The sequence below is a fragment of the Larimichthys crocea genome, chromosome XIV (genome assembly GCF_000972845.2).
Source record: "Larimichthys crocea isolate SSNF chromosome XIV, L_crocea_2.0, whole genome shotgun sequence".
Classification (NCBI taxonomy): Eukaryota; Metazoa; Chordata; class Actinopteri; family Sciaenidae; genus Larimichthys; species Larimichthys crocea.
Genome location: NC_040024.1, coordinates 11,007,397 through 11,021,591, shown reverse-complemented (window position 1 = coordinate 11,021,591; position 14,195 = coordinate 11,007,397). Strand labels below are relative to the sequence as shown.

Genomic DNA, 14,195 nt, shown 5'->3' with positions numbered 1-14,195 from the left:
AATTCTTGTTTGCATGAACTCCTTTTTACCTTTCCGTTACCTTTTTTCTTTTCGGTCACTGTGATCCAGCGTTCGTGCAAGTTACGAGTCAGCCTCTACACTCTTTATGGTTTACGTTTTTATGATACACACAGTCACTATATTCAGTGTGACACCTGCCACCAAAAAGCCGCACATGCAACAGTCAGCAGGTCTTTTCTTTTCTGCTTGCAGCTACACTTTTTTTTTGCAGTTTCCTGTCTTTGTTGTCTTGTTGGTGTTTGTGCATCAAAGTGAGCTCACTCAGGTGATGTGAAACGGTGGGGTTTTTTTCACAGAAACGCTCGACACATCTGACCGAGATCAGATATCGAAATTAGGCATGTGAATTTTGATGGCGTGCACGCTGTAAATAACATCCACCGTGTGTCTTAATGTTTGTTTTTTTGTCTTCCTCTCCTCCACCATCCTCGCATCCCATCCTCCCTCCTTCCCGTGCCTCGTCTTTAATCTCACCCCGCACTTTCCCCCCCCTGCAGTATCCTTTTCTCTCCATCACTCCCTGTTTTGCAGTGGATGGGGTGAGGTTTAGAAGAGGGGAGGAGGTGGGGGAGCCGTCTGGAATCCATTAGCCATCAGTGTTTTGCTGTGGGAACCTTATTGATTGCCCTCCTTTATAATTATTCCACCTCCACTCCCTCCTTCTGGCTCTTGCACCAATCATGCTTTCAGTTATTCTCGCTCTCTCCTGCCCTTTCTCCCCTCTTTTATTTTATTTATTTATTTATTTTTGGCTATTTTCATCCCTCAGTTTGCCTTTCTCACTTTTTTTTATTTATTTATTCCAATTTCGCACCATCCCTCCGTGCTCAAACCCTCCTAACCACGGCCGGTTAGATGACACTCAGTCTGTGTGTTTATTGACGGCACTGTAAGATGTATTGACATACTTTCAGCAGCAGCAGCAGCATGCAACACCGCCACATCCTACACGAGGAGAAAATCTGACTCACTCATCCTCCCGTGTCCTTCTTGTTGACACATCTGTACACACACTTCCACGTGCTGTGTTCATGTACATCCTCGCTCATGTCAACCATGTGCCTGCATGTCTCTGTAGTGCCTCAGACACATAATATTATTTTTATTATTATTATTGTGTCGTTTATGAGGGAGGATTTGCAGCTGATTGGACGCTGTAGGAGGACCGGTCTGAAAATACACATTTTAGATGAAGCATGTGAGCACGTTCGATCAGGTGGGAGGTGTCACGATTCGATACAGTCGCTGGATTTATTGTTCGCAATCATTTAAAAAAAAAAAAAACAGAAAAACAGCAAACATCTTCTGTTTCTCGCTTCTCGGATGCGCGGATTGAAGCCGTCACGCCTGTTTTTGGCATTTTTACAGTCAGCAGCTCTTGTTGCAGTTGCTTATTCGATTTCATTCTCGAGTCAGTAAATAAAAAAAAAAAATCTGTTTTTTTTTTCTGGCTCTTGTTACAGCGCACGATTCACCAAAGAATAAAAGAAATTTCCCAAAGCGAATGAAACATAACCGACAGTGACGCACACTCTTGCAAACTTTTCGTCTTGCAAACTTTTCGTTTGCAAGAATGTGCAACTTTTTTCATTTGTAAAAGTTAACAGCTCGGAGGCACGTTTGTACGAGAAAGTCGTTCACTGACCACCAACGTTAACTCTGTCTTTATAAAACACACGTTAGTCTCCATGTTCTGCAGCAAATTTCTTCAGAAATGAGACTTTAGACTGAGTAATTTCCACAGTTGGCTCGCGTCTCCTGGGTGTTTGATTTAGCTGCTACAGTATTTCCAGAAGCAAAACAGTACGGGATGATCTTAGAGCTCCGGCTTATTATACGCACGACGCTGGCTGCAGGCTGTAACCGGGCTAGTGTGTCAATAACTGACACGCTAGCCAGAGCTTTCCAGACCCAACTCGCACTTTTCAAATCCAGCCTCTGCACATGCCAAGACACAGACTGTAATTTGACTGTATGACACTAATAAGACTGTAATTTTTATTGTGTGTTTCGTAGGGCACACTTGAATTAATGACAGAGTGTGTGTGTGTGTGTGTGTGTGTCGTGTTAATGCCCCTCATGTGACAGAAACTGTAGAAAGGAAGTAGATTTTTCTACTCCGCTCTTGTTTTTCTTTAACTTTTCATTCTTCTCTCTTTTTTTTTTCTCTGTGGCTCTGCTCGGTTTCCACTTGATTTAAAAAATAAATAAAACAAAGAAATGAAGTCGTTTCAAATGAAATTATGTTCTGAGGGAACATGCACTCTTTGTGCACGCCTTGTGATGCCGCTTGCGCGTCGTGTTCCTCTGTTCTTAGTCAGAAACATGTTCAAGGAGCGCAGGCCTGATCGTCTTTCTTGTAACCGGTTGTTGATGGTGAAGAAGTTGATCAGAAAGTAGTCATCCTCAGCTGTGGCATGTCACAACTCTGCTTCCTTTTTTACTGTACATGTCATGTCTGCAGTGGTTTCCTTTTTACCATGCATTTCATGACTTAAGGGGTTTTCTGGATATGACTAAGTCACGCTTTGCTGATCATCAACATAAAGCTTCCAGCATTCATATCAACGATGCTCACTGACTGCCGTTAACAGGGAGTAATATAATGAAGATGTGAAACTCAAAAGACATCATGAATGAGCCGTCGTGCGTCATGCATCAGTTTTGGATTTAGATGCCGTCCTTTTCTTAGCACTTTTAAAGTGTGTGTCGTTGCAGCCTTAAACCTGGCGGCATCGCAAACACTCTGTTCTGTGTGTGTGTGTGTGTGTGTGTGTGTGTGCAGTGTACTAGTTTCTAGAGTTTTTAGGCAGGAGAGAAAACGTCTTTAAGTTTCTATCCACCAATGTTTTAAAGTCTGCGTGAGGCAATTCTGAGATTTCTTTCAAAATACATTAAAATAGTTGCTGAAAACACGTGAAAAGACTTTGAACGATATGTTACTGAAATGTGGAGTTGGAGGTTAAAACAGTTTTTCACCAGTTTTCAGTCCAGGATTTTGTGGGCGGTCCTTAACGGGTGGCTCGATGACACGCTGAGGCCACCCTGAGCATTCAGTGGACCCCCACAGTCCTGGAGCTGAGAATTTATTTATTTATTTATTTATTAAGATTATTTTTTTGGCCTTTTATGCCTTTATTGATAGGACAGCTGAATATAGACAGCTGCCAGCTGCAGCGAGGACTATAGCCTCCACACACGGGGCGGCTGCTTAACCCACTACGCTACTGACCGCTCCTAGAATTCATATTTACTTGATTTTTGACACCTAATTTCTTGTTTGGTCTGACAAACACGTTTATTCTGACTTTACACAGACTTTAACTTTATTCATTTGTCAAGTGTTTTCCGCTCGTATAACTGCGGTGCTGTAATGTTGAAAGAGAAAAGAAAAACAGCTCAGCACTCGCTGCCCTTCTGCTCTTAATAACCATTTTCAGACCTCTTCGTTTAACATATTTTGGCTCACATTACTTGCGAACGTGCACACAGATTCAAATTAATCAGCCTCCTTGTTGACACAATTTTAAAAAACGAGCGTTTCTAGAACACCCTCGGACCAGGTCGATATCATGCCCTCAGCGATTACGCACCGTTGAACTGGAAGCGGCGTTCAGCGAATCATCAAGTCAGATGTTCCGTTTTTTTTTACAATTCAGATCAGACGCATGCACCCGAGCCTGAAAGCTGCCACTGCCTTTATCGCTTCCATATTTATTATTAGTGCTTTACCCTGTCAAACAGTGAGGTCTGCATCATCACACTCCGCAGACGTCTAATTAAAGCTGTAGGTTGTAAAAGCTTCGATAACCTAGATAAGCACGCCTTGTCGTCGACGTGCCGGCCTTCTAGGAACTGTAAGCCGCTCTGCCTTTTATTTTATTCAGCCCTTAATGAAAGTGTGTCTTTAATAACACACAACCTGTTCTGACACGCCGGCACAGACGGGAATTAATTTGGTTCAGTGTCTGTTCACCTGCTTTAACCTGCCTGCTGCCATAAAAACACACACACACACAAAAAATACACACCGCGTCCTGTCACTTGCCTTTGTTTGAGCACAGTGCTGCTGCATACTGTCAAGGCCACAGTGACTAATGTGTGTGTGTGTTTGTAGCTGTGTAGGTGCGCCATTGTGTAATGCAGTGTTTACTCTGTGTGTTTGTGGTTGATAGCCAGCCCACTCATGTTTTCTTCTCACTTTGTGTCTTTGCAGGAAGTTCGGGGAGCGCCCTCAGCCACAGCGCCTAACAAGGTGAGTGTACACACACACACACACACACACACACACACACACACACACAAACATATTCACATGCTTTGTTGTCATTCGTACGTCTACCTGGCTACAGATTTACGAGATTTTTCAATCTCGTGAGTGATTCGAGAACCATAAATAACGTCGGATTCTGGAGAATTCTTCAAACGTTCTCACATGTTGGGGAGGTCAAAGAAAGTTCATGTTAACGCCACATTCGTGGTCATTAAAAACTGCTTCATGGTCGACGTGGAAACACCCGTAACAAGCTGTGCTCCAAGATCAGCAGCGATCTTTGTGTGCTGAAAAATGGCAATAACAGCCGATCGGCTGATAATGCGACACGTGGCTCATCAGAAACTGGAACACATGAAAATATACAAACAAATGCATCAAAGTCACCGCCGGGGCTCTGAGGAGCTGCAGGGGATTTCCAGAGAAAGAAGTGATTCCAATAAATATAGTTGCCACAACAACAACAACAACAACAATAACAACATGTTAACGCTGCATGTTTTAATTTGACCGCCCTCATCGTACATGTCGGACAGCTGTGATCTGTCGTTGGCTGCATTACCTCATTTCTTTCTCTGCTATCGATCGTCTGTTAATGTGAAACCTGCTTCAACGTGCTCGTGTTGAGATGTCTCGCACTTTGTTTGTCAGAAAACGAGTCAAAAAAGCAATAACTCACCGTCCGTGCACTCTGCGTGCACCGCGCCGCGCTGCAAGTTTTTGATTATTCCTGTTCCTCTAATGTTTGTTCCAACATCTTGGCGGCGGACGCATAACGTTGATGGATGTTGTGGTTCGCTTCTGGAGAATCGTGCGTGTGTGTGTGTGTGTTTGCTTCTTGGTGTTTCTTTTTGTTACTGGGAACGGGGCATGTGTTCGTCTTTTTGCGCGTGGCGCTCAGCGGGGGGAAAATGAGGGGTTGCGTCTTGCCTTGAACAGCCCGAGCATGGGTTTTTTTGGAAGAAAAAAAAGGGGCCCCAGCACCTTTTTGATGTGTCCCCCACTTTATTCATGTGCTGCCAGTCCGCTTGGCTTGCGCCGGCCTCTCCGTTTGTCTGATGGTTTGGAAATATGACGGACACTAAACGCAGCCGAAAGCCTCAAAACACAGCTCCCTTACTATATGTGTGTCTTTGTCTGTGTTCTCACTGTCCTCATGTCTGCCTGTTCACTCACACCTCCTCCTCCTCCTCCTCCTCCTCCTCCTCCATTTCTTGCAGCAACAACAGCCGCATGATTTTCTGTCAGGCAGCAGCACAGACAGCTTTAAAACACAGCGCCGGTCCTGCAGGGGGCTTTTAAGGGCAGCTAAAGCTCCTCCAGGTCCTGCAGGGGCCGCCCTGTCAGGAAGGCTACTCGACTGGAAATACAATACATGACACACACACACACACACACACACACACAGATCTTAGATTCAGACAGACACACAAACACATGGACATACAGGCTGGATAAGCTGCCTCCTCTGTTAGGGGAGCCGCCCTTTCCAACGACAGAGGAAGGGTCAGCTCTGCACAATCCATCGCCTCGAATTTTTTAAGTCGTCTGCCACTTTTGTCTAAATTCAGGTTCGTTCCTGAGTGATGGGACGCGTGCACGTGCGAATTTCTTAACCCGCTCGTCACAAAAGCTCTCTGTTTTCGTAGCTTTTTTTTTTTTATGGCGTGGGATTTCCTACGTCAACGTTTCAGAGGCTGACAGGGGCCTTCTGGAGGTCACACATCAGACGTTGAACAGGTCACCTCTTCCAGATTCACGCACGTAGAATAGATTTCACGCAGCGTGAACCCGTTAACGTCTTAACCCGAGCCCGACACCACGCACGTGCGTAATCTACCCTTTGTGATTCACGAGGGCACACGCTGATCGCGGCCTGATCATCTTAATTGAGCTTTTAAACGGTGCACGTGTGTATTAGTATGCCCCTCCACTGTGTGTGTGTGTGTGTGTGTGTGTGTGTGTGTGTGTGTGTTCACAGGGGGTCTTGTGACAGCCCCGCTCTGCTGTAGACGCCGTGGCAGATGTACAGGACAGATGCCCGTCTGCTCGGCTGCATCTGTAGCCTGGCTTAACCTCGCCCCTCCTCTCTCACACACACACACACACACACACTCCCATGCTCGCCCAACAACCCGTCATGCCTGCTGTCGAGTGCGTGTCTCCTTTTTGTGTCACATTTTTCATCTCTCCTCTTCCTCGCTCTCCATACATCTGATCTCGAACTCTCCACCTCCTCTTCACTTTTTATTTCCTGCATGCCGCGTACATATACACATGCGTGTGTCTTGTTCAGTCAACCCTTGTTTTACTTTTCTTTTAAAATTAATTGTGTGTAGAGTGCGGTTATATTGTCGCGTTCCTCGTTGTATCTCGTTGCGTGCCACTTTCTATACGGCGTGTGGATGTGGCTTTTTTTGTGTGTTTCAGTCAAAGAGTGAAGTGCCCATTAACCTCACTTCCTGTATCTGATGAAATCTGATGAAATAGGACATTGATTTCCTAGTTTTGGATCATTTATTCTCTTTCTTTCTTTTTAATTTATTAACATATCCTGCCTTTTTTTTTTTTCTTTTTTCAAGGTGCTATACATGTCTGTTATTCTTTCTCTTCGCATGCTTACGTCTGATTTTTTTTTTTTCTTTTTCTGTGTTTGTCAGTTTGTGTGTCTGCACGCTCCTCTTGCATAGGAAGTTACGCTGCGCACTGGTCACTGTCTCTCTCACTTCTGCTTCCTTTCAGCTCTCAGGAAGAGACAATCTCTATCTCGTGTGTGTGTGTGTTTGAGTTTCAGTATGTGTAAGAGATGAGCGATTACTCAGACGTCCCTTTTATCCCCTTCGGTGTCACTGATCCCTGCAATTATCATTAGTTTTTTTAGTCTTACATATCCCCCCCCCACCTCTCTCTCCGCCTCTCCTTGAGGTTACTACAAAGACTTGCATCACAATTCGTCTTAACGGAAATCTGCGATGAAGTCATCAATTACAGGCACCCGTCTCACAATCCCCTCATCGTTCTGCTGGTGTCGGTTACCCTCATAAAAGCTCGTTGGCTAAAAAATGAAGAGATTAGGTTTGTGTTTCCATTCTCTGTCTGTCCTTAATGACTTTAAACGAGCAGCCGCTACACAAACAGAGCTTTAAGAGTGCATAAAAATCTGGTGTGACAGCGTGGCTACAGCTACATGTTTTTCAATAAGCTGTTATGCCGAGGATGGGGTTAGTCGTTTTGACTACAGTTTATTTGTTAATCGGCCGTGTCGTCGTCGTTAATTCCTCTTTCAGCGATTGTTTTTCCCCTCTTTTGCATTTTGAAGTATTGATTTCACCCCTGGTCGCTCTTTTTTTCTTGTGGTTACGCTATTCTTACACCGAGTAAAATATTCAAAACCCAAGATGGCATGATTTTTATGCAACATTACATCAGATGGAAATATTTCAGATGTTCCCGGACGCCAAAAAAATTCAGCCTGACATATTTGGTATCTTTTTTTGTAAACGTCGGGTTCTCTCTCTCCGCTCGAAGTCAAATCTAAAATTCTGTGGGTTCGAACAATGCTTGGCTACATGACACAAGTGTGTTAAAACGAACCCACCACTGGGTTTGTGTTATTCATTTGATCCCAGGATATTCGGTTTCATGTAATTGTTGCCACATGCAGGGGGGGGACATCTTCGCTATCTGTTCAGAGGTTGTTCAGAGGTGACAATGAAGTGGAGAGCAGTGCTTTAAGAGGACATCGCGGATGACGATACATTAAGAACAACTGCGAGTGAAAGCTTAATCTCCCCCGTGAAGCATTTCTGTCTTGACGTGGGGGGAATGGTCTCTCCCCAACTTAGCCACAGCGGTCTGGAATGGTTTGGTGAGCAGTGAAACAGTGTTAACCACAAGCCAGGGCTGTCGCACGAAGCCTGCCCAATACTAGTGTGAGATTTCTGCTGTCATAAAATAAGTATGCTGCAATGTTTTTGAATATTTACACACAAAGTCTTTGGCCTGAATAAAAGATGACATTAATTATAGAGCCAGGGATCTGTGGCTGACTTCAACTTTAGGCTTTGTGGGGTGGAGGGTTGATTAAAGAGGTGGTAATTGGAGTTTTCAAGGTGGCATTTAAACATTTGTTTTACTTGGGAGTGAATCGGATAGCCTGTGGAAGCTGATTATTTAGGAAAATATGGACGAGACGGCTGCAATTTATTGTTTTATTGGTCTGTAAAATGTCAGGAACTGAAAATGCCCTTCAGTTCAAGATGAGTCAAAGAAAAGCATGAAGTCTCTGTAAAGCAAAACAGGGCTTATTTGTTTGTCCCTACCATGAAACCAGAGTCCCCACACGTGTTACATTCATTGACAGTATAAAGAACGGACAGATCCTGAGTGACGTAATCTATCGCTGTTTTGAAGCCAAAAATATGCGACGTTGGATGTCGCCACGCCCGGGTCCGGCACTTACCTGTCAATCAAGTGTCGCACTGTTACTTATGTGCAACTTTAAGCCCTAATATCATCTGAACTAATGAGTTAAAAAAAGATTCAACCCCCTCACAGTTGTCATGGACTGAGAAATTAGCTATAGAGTTCAAAACCATTCCCTGAACCAGGCTGTAAACACGAAGTCCGACATTTTAACATGGAGATTGACTCACTTCTGCAGCCAGCCTCAAGTGGCCACTCGAGGAATTACAGTTTTGGCAATGGCTTCATTTCCCGGCACCGGAGGTTGCGGCTTGGTTACATGTCACACCATCCTTTGTGATACGTCAAGGTGTCCCTACAGCGAGTCCCCAGTTTGAGCCTGGCTCTGGACACGTGGTACATGTCGTGCCGTGTATGTGATGAGTCCCCAGTTTGAGCCTGGCTCTGGACACGTGTTACAGTACATGTCCACTCATGAAAGCAGAGTCCCCAGTTTGACTGTCGCTCAGGACACGCGTTACACATCGCACCTCTCCCCCATGTTTCCTGTCTGTATCTATAATAAAAGCAAAAAAAAAAAAAACCCAGCAACAAACAAACGAATTTCCCATCAATCGACTTGTGATACAAATGTGTGTGTGTGTTGTTTGTTGTTTTATCCGTGATGTCACCCTTTCCTGCAAGTCGTGCAGGTCATCACCAGAGGTGTCCAGTGTCACGAGCCCTGCAGGCCTGACATCAGCAGGTTCAGACTGCACGCTCTCTCTCTCTCTCTCTCTCTCTCTCTCTCTCTCTCTTCATATAATCAATCAGAGCTGCGAGCTCCGGACTCTCCCCGGGGGTTTACATGTCTGAATCTGACACTAGCGAGTGTATCGTTCACTTAAACCCCCAGAGGAAGGTTATGTCATTTATTGTAAACACAAGAAAAATAAGTTACTTTTACACACACACACACACACACACACACGTCCTCGCAAATAAGCCATAACTGTTTGAGTCTTAACCGCAGCTTTTTGAACGACTCTGGCTCGAGTTCTGTGGCACTCCGTTTTTTTTTTTTTTTTTTTTTTTTTCCTGGCTTGATTTAGGAAAAGGAAATAATTTCCTCCATGTGGTGTGTAAACGGTATCAGATTGCATCGGATCCGTTTAAGTGGCGTCAAATGTTTGGAATCCTAGGATCGTACCTCCATCATTTTCAGGAACAACTCGCCGGCGATCGGTAATTTACGAAAATAAGGAATGTGATTTATTTATTTATTTATTTATTTATTTTTTTTAGCTTTTTTTTTGTTTTGTTTATAAATCCAGGAAAAAATAATCATCTCATCACACAGCAGAAGTGAGAAATAAAACATTTCCCGGTCCATTAGGAATGGATGAACCAAAATCACCTCTCTCTCTCTCTGCCTCCTCTCTTCGCTCCTCTCGCCTCTCATCTCTCTCGCTCTCGTCTCGTCTCTCTCTCTCTCTCTCTCTCTCTCTCTCTCTCTCCACACACACTGTGAGAGGGGGGCCTCTTGCTTTTCATAACAAAGGCCCGGTCTAACCCGAGCGTGCAGCCCTGTGTTGCGTGGCAGTGTGGAGATCTGTGTGTGTGTGTGTGTGTCAGGTGTCACTGACATCTGTGCATGCGGGCAGATTGGGTCAGCGTTTGTTAATGTCCAGTGCGTGTGATGCGTCTTAATTGCGCATCTCCCCCCCTCCTCGATCTTTGACCTCCCAGCTTAATCTTTACCGGTCTCCTAAATATCATTTTTTTGGCTTTGTCTAAAGGAGGTGGTGGTGTTTGTTTGTGTGTGTGTGGGTGGGGGGTGTTGGCGCGGTTGACAGCAGTAATTGGAGCACGGACCTTGCAACATTTTGACACGGGATGAGGAATCTTTGCTGGTGAGCTCAGCTCTGTTGTTTTTGTTTTTTTCCGTCTCTCCCTTCCTCTCTCTTCCTCCTCACTGTCCCCCTGAGCCGGTCATTAATGGTTCAGCACACCACCACCAGCACCACCCTTCACAAAACACACACACATACACACACACCTCAAATGGACCCAGCTGGGGGAGAACATAGCTTTTTTGGCCAGCAGCCCCAGAGGCTTTCCAGAGGTCATCTCGAGTGTACCGTACGAGTGTTTTTGGACACACTGCGCGCTACACACTCGAGTTTTGTTATCCGTCTACCCTAAAGCGTTGTCTTTCAATGATAACCCCCACCCGCCCCCACCTAAAGCGACCCCTTGAGGCTCCCTCTGCTCCAGCTTTTTAAGTTTCAACACACCCAGTTATCGCTTGACCTCATCCGCTGGATCACAAAATGGCCTGTCGGTGAACATCTCTCTCTCTTTTCTTCTCGTCTTGCAGAGAAGCGATGAGGAATTACCTGAAGGAGCGAGGTGACCAAACAGTCATGATCCTGCACGCAAAAGTTGCACAGAAATCCTACGGCAATGAGAAAAGGTGAGTGAAAGGAGACTGTCTAATCTCTGTGGATCGCTCTCCTGTGCAGGATTCACATCCATAAAACTGATTTTCGTTGTCAGTCTTGAAAGGAACGGTTCTTCATTTTGGGAAAATACCCTTTTTGCTTTCTCTCTAGCCAACAAGAAGGTGACAAAATCGACCGTCCTGCACTGAAATTTTAAAAACTGTTGTGGTTTTATGGGTCGCTGATGTGCCAGACTATTGCTTGGCCGGGAACTGTCTAGCTGTTTCTAGTCTTTCTGATGAAAATGTCTAACCTATCCCTTTTTAAAATGCAAGAAATCAAATGAATTCATCTTGTTTAAAGAGTCAAAAGTCGCTCTTATTACGATTATACATATTTATAATCGCTAACAGCCTTAAAGGGAGTTCTTGGCATCACGTAGAAACACAAACTTGACCTTGTCTCCTTAATCCCTTGTCCATCTTTGAAGTGCAAAGGTCTGAATGAAAAAACAGACATTTCAGCTCGCCCTCCGCCCTCCCTGCCCTCCCGTATCAAAAGAGGTCAGAGGAGGAAACGAGCTGTGACCTCCTCGTTGTGCGAGGTCACGTTCAGGTGAAGGCCGCAAGGGAGGCAGGAGTGATGGGAATTGGAGGGGGGGAGATAAAAGACTCCCCGGGGGGGTACGCAGAGCTTTTTAGGTGCAAGGGTTCAAGGATGAGAACACGCAGGTCTCAGAGGTTCACGGGGCAACTTCAGATGTCTCGCTTTGTTGCAATTTCCATGCGAGTGTAGCGTGATCACTGGGTGTTGCAACCACAAAATTTTCTCTCTCTGCTCTCTTGAACTCTGCCACTCATCTCTTCTTCCTCTAACCCTTCCTGTAACTCTGCCTCTCACCTTTCTACCTCTCGCTCTCGAACTTTTTTATAGCTTTTCTTCTTCTTCTTTTTTTCCCCCTCCCACCCCCTCTCTTGCTCATTATGCAACTCTCTTTCAGTGCCTCCATCCTTCCTCCCAGCCTGTTTTTTTCTTGGCCCGAGCTTGCCAGCGCTGCTTGCGATCTCATCAGGCATTATATCTCTTGGTAAATCAGCCCTCCGTCGCTGGGGCCAACTCCGAGACACCTCGGAGAGTTGGAGGAAGAAGGGTTGAGACTCGAGATGAATACCTCAGATAAATCGCAGCCCGTCTCGTCCAGTTAAAGTGACACCTAACGAGGCGAGAGGAAGCGTTCGCAGCGCTCTCTTCGCACTCGTTCTCTTATGTTTGGGTGCTCGGTTTAAAACCACAGTATCTGTAACCAATAAACCATCAAGCAGAATCAAAGACAAGTGTTTGCATGAGTCTGCTTAGGCGGTCCCAAAGGAGATTTCCTGACAGTCAGGTCTCTTCCCCTGTGTGCACATCACAATTTTTGGCCTATAAAACCTCACGGCACTCGTGCCGTTCATGTCTGGCACCTCTGTCTGCGCCGTAACAAGGGGAGCCCAAAGAAAAGTGGGTGCACGGCACAGCCAGGGGAATGCAAATACGCCCGTCACCCTTCTTTCTAGTCGCCTCTTTGCTGTCTGCGCTTGTTAAAGGAGGTGAAAGTAGACAAACACCCACAGAGACAGACGCTGGTGTTGCGAAATAGGTCGCTTTCCAGTTCCACACCGACGCACATGAATTCATTTGAAGTTTGTCCCGTTCGACGCAGAGACGATTTCACCTTTTCCCCACAGTTTTTTTTTTTTTGTGCTTGACAGTAGAAGAGTTGTTTTCAAGGGTTTCAAGGGAGAAAGTATGTAAAAGTGCCCCCTTTCTTTCTCGAATTTCTGGTTTATATTTATTTCAACAGACGAGTTTCATGCTGGACTGCTCGTGTTAACATCTGCTAAATCAGGCTCAACAGCTTGAGGACAGAGTGTTTAGTTCAGAACAGTATGTCAACGAAGGGATCTGACTTCAGTACAGGTCTGCCCTCTACTGGTGTTCACGGAGACATGCACAGTTTGTGATTTTTATTACAGGTGTTACACTTGTTTTTGTTTAGTCGCCGACATCCAGACTAAACCGCTGCTTCCTCCTCCAAATATACTTTTTTTTAAAACATATATATATAGTTTATTTGTGTATGTTTGTAGAAGTTCATCTCAAGGCCATGAAACCTTCTGAGCAGGTCACGTAGATTCTTTCTGTTTCATCCAGTTAAATGGATTAAAAATCTACTTTTATTTACAGTAACAGGTTAAAACTGCAAACACATCTACTGTGTGTATATTTGCTTATGTAAATATCAATGGCGTAAAAGGTTCGATGAATGTTGTTCTAAACATTTGCCCGTGCGTTCCAGGTTCTTCTGCCCTCCTCCCTGCGTTTACCTGATGGGCAGCGGCTGGAAGAAAAAGAAGGAGCAGATGGAGCGAGACGGCTGCTCCGAGCAGGAGTCGCAGCCTTGTGCCTTCATCGGCATCGGCAACAGCGACCAAGAAATGCAACAGCTTAACTTAGAGGGAAAGGTACGACACAGACACACCTCCCCTCAAGGCACTTTACAGTAACGACATTTCTCTGTTGATAGCGATGACAGACACATAACACATGCAGCAGAAAAACCTGACCTGATGTGTTCTGATTTCTCCCTCTGCTCTCCTCTCTCTACCCGTGTCCTCCAGAATTATTGCACAGCCAAAACCTTGTACATATCCGACTCTGACAAGAGAAAGCACTTCATGTTGTCTGTCAAGATGTTCTACGGCAACAGCGCTGACATCGGTGTCTTCCTCAGCAAGAGGATCAAAGTCATCTCCAAGCCCTCCAAAAAGAAGCAGTCCCTTAAAAACGCCGACTGTAAGTCTCTTTGTCTGTCTGTCTTTTATTATTACATTTTTTAGTTTGTCAGTAGCGGTTGAAATTAAAACGTGGCCTATACGTATAACAGTAAAACACTGTTTCGTCGGCCACTGCAATAGATTCCATGTCTAACAGCAGAATGGGTGTAAACATCAATGTACAGCAGGTGTCAGTGATGGACAACATTCATGTTACAGACTTAAACACGCCATCAT

At 45.1% G+C, this 14,195-nt stretch overlaps 1 protein-coding gene across 1 annotated transcript in view; it reads left to right on the top strand.

Moving 5' to 3' along the window:
* rbpjb (recombination signal binding protein for immunoglobulin kappa J region b) overlaps positions 1 to 14,195 on the top strand; it is a 38,721-nt gene that overhangs the window by 20,388 nt on the left and 4,138 nt on the right. The window contains exons 2-5 of the mRNA XM_010741712.3: positions 4,238 to 4,276; positions 11,079 to 11,174; positions 13,481 to 13,646; positions 13,803 to 13,977. Coding sequence (XP_010740014.1) covers positions 4,238 to 4,276; positions 11,079 to 11,174; positions 13,481 to 13,646; positions 13,803 to 13,977 — 476 coding nt within the window. The remainder of the gene's footprint in view (positions 1 to 4,237; positions 4,277 to 11,078; positions 11,175 to 13,480; positions 13,647 to 13,802; positions 13,978 to 14,195) is intronic.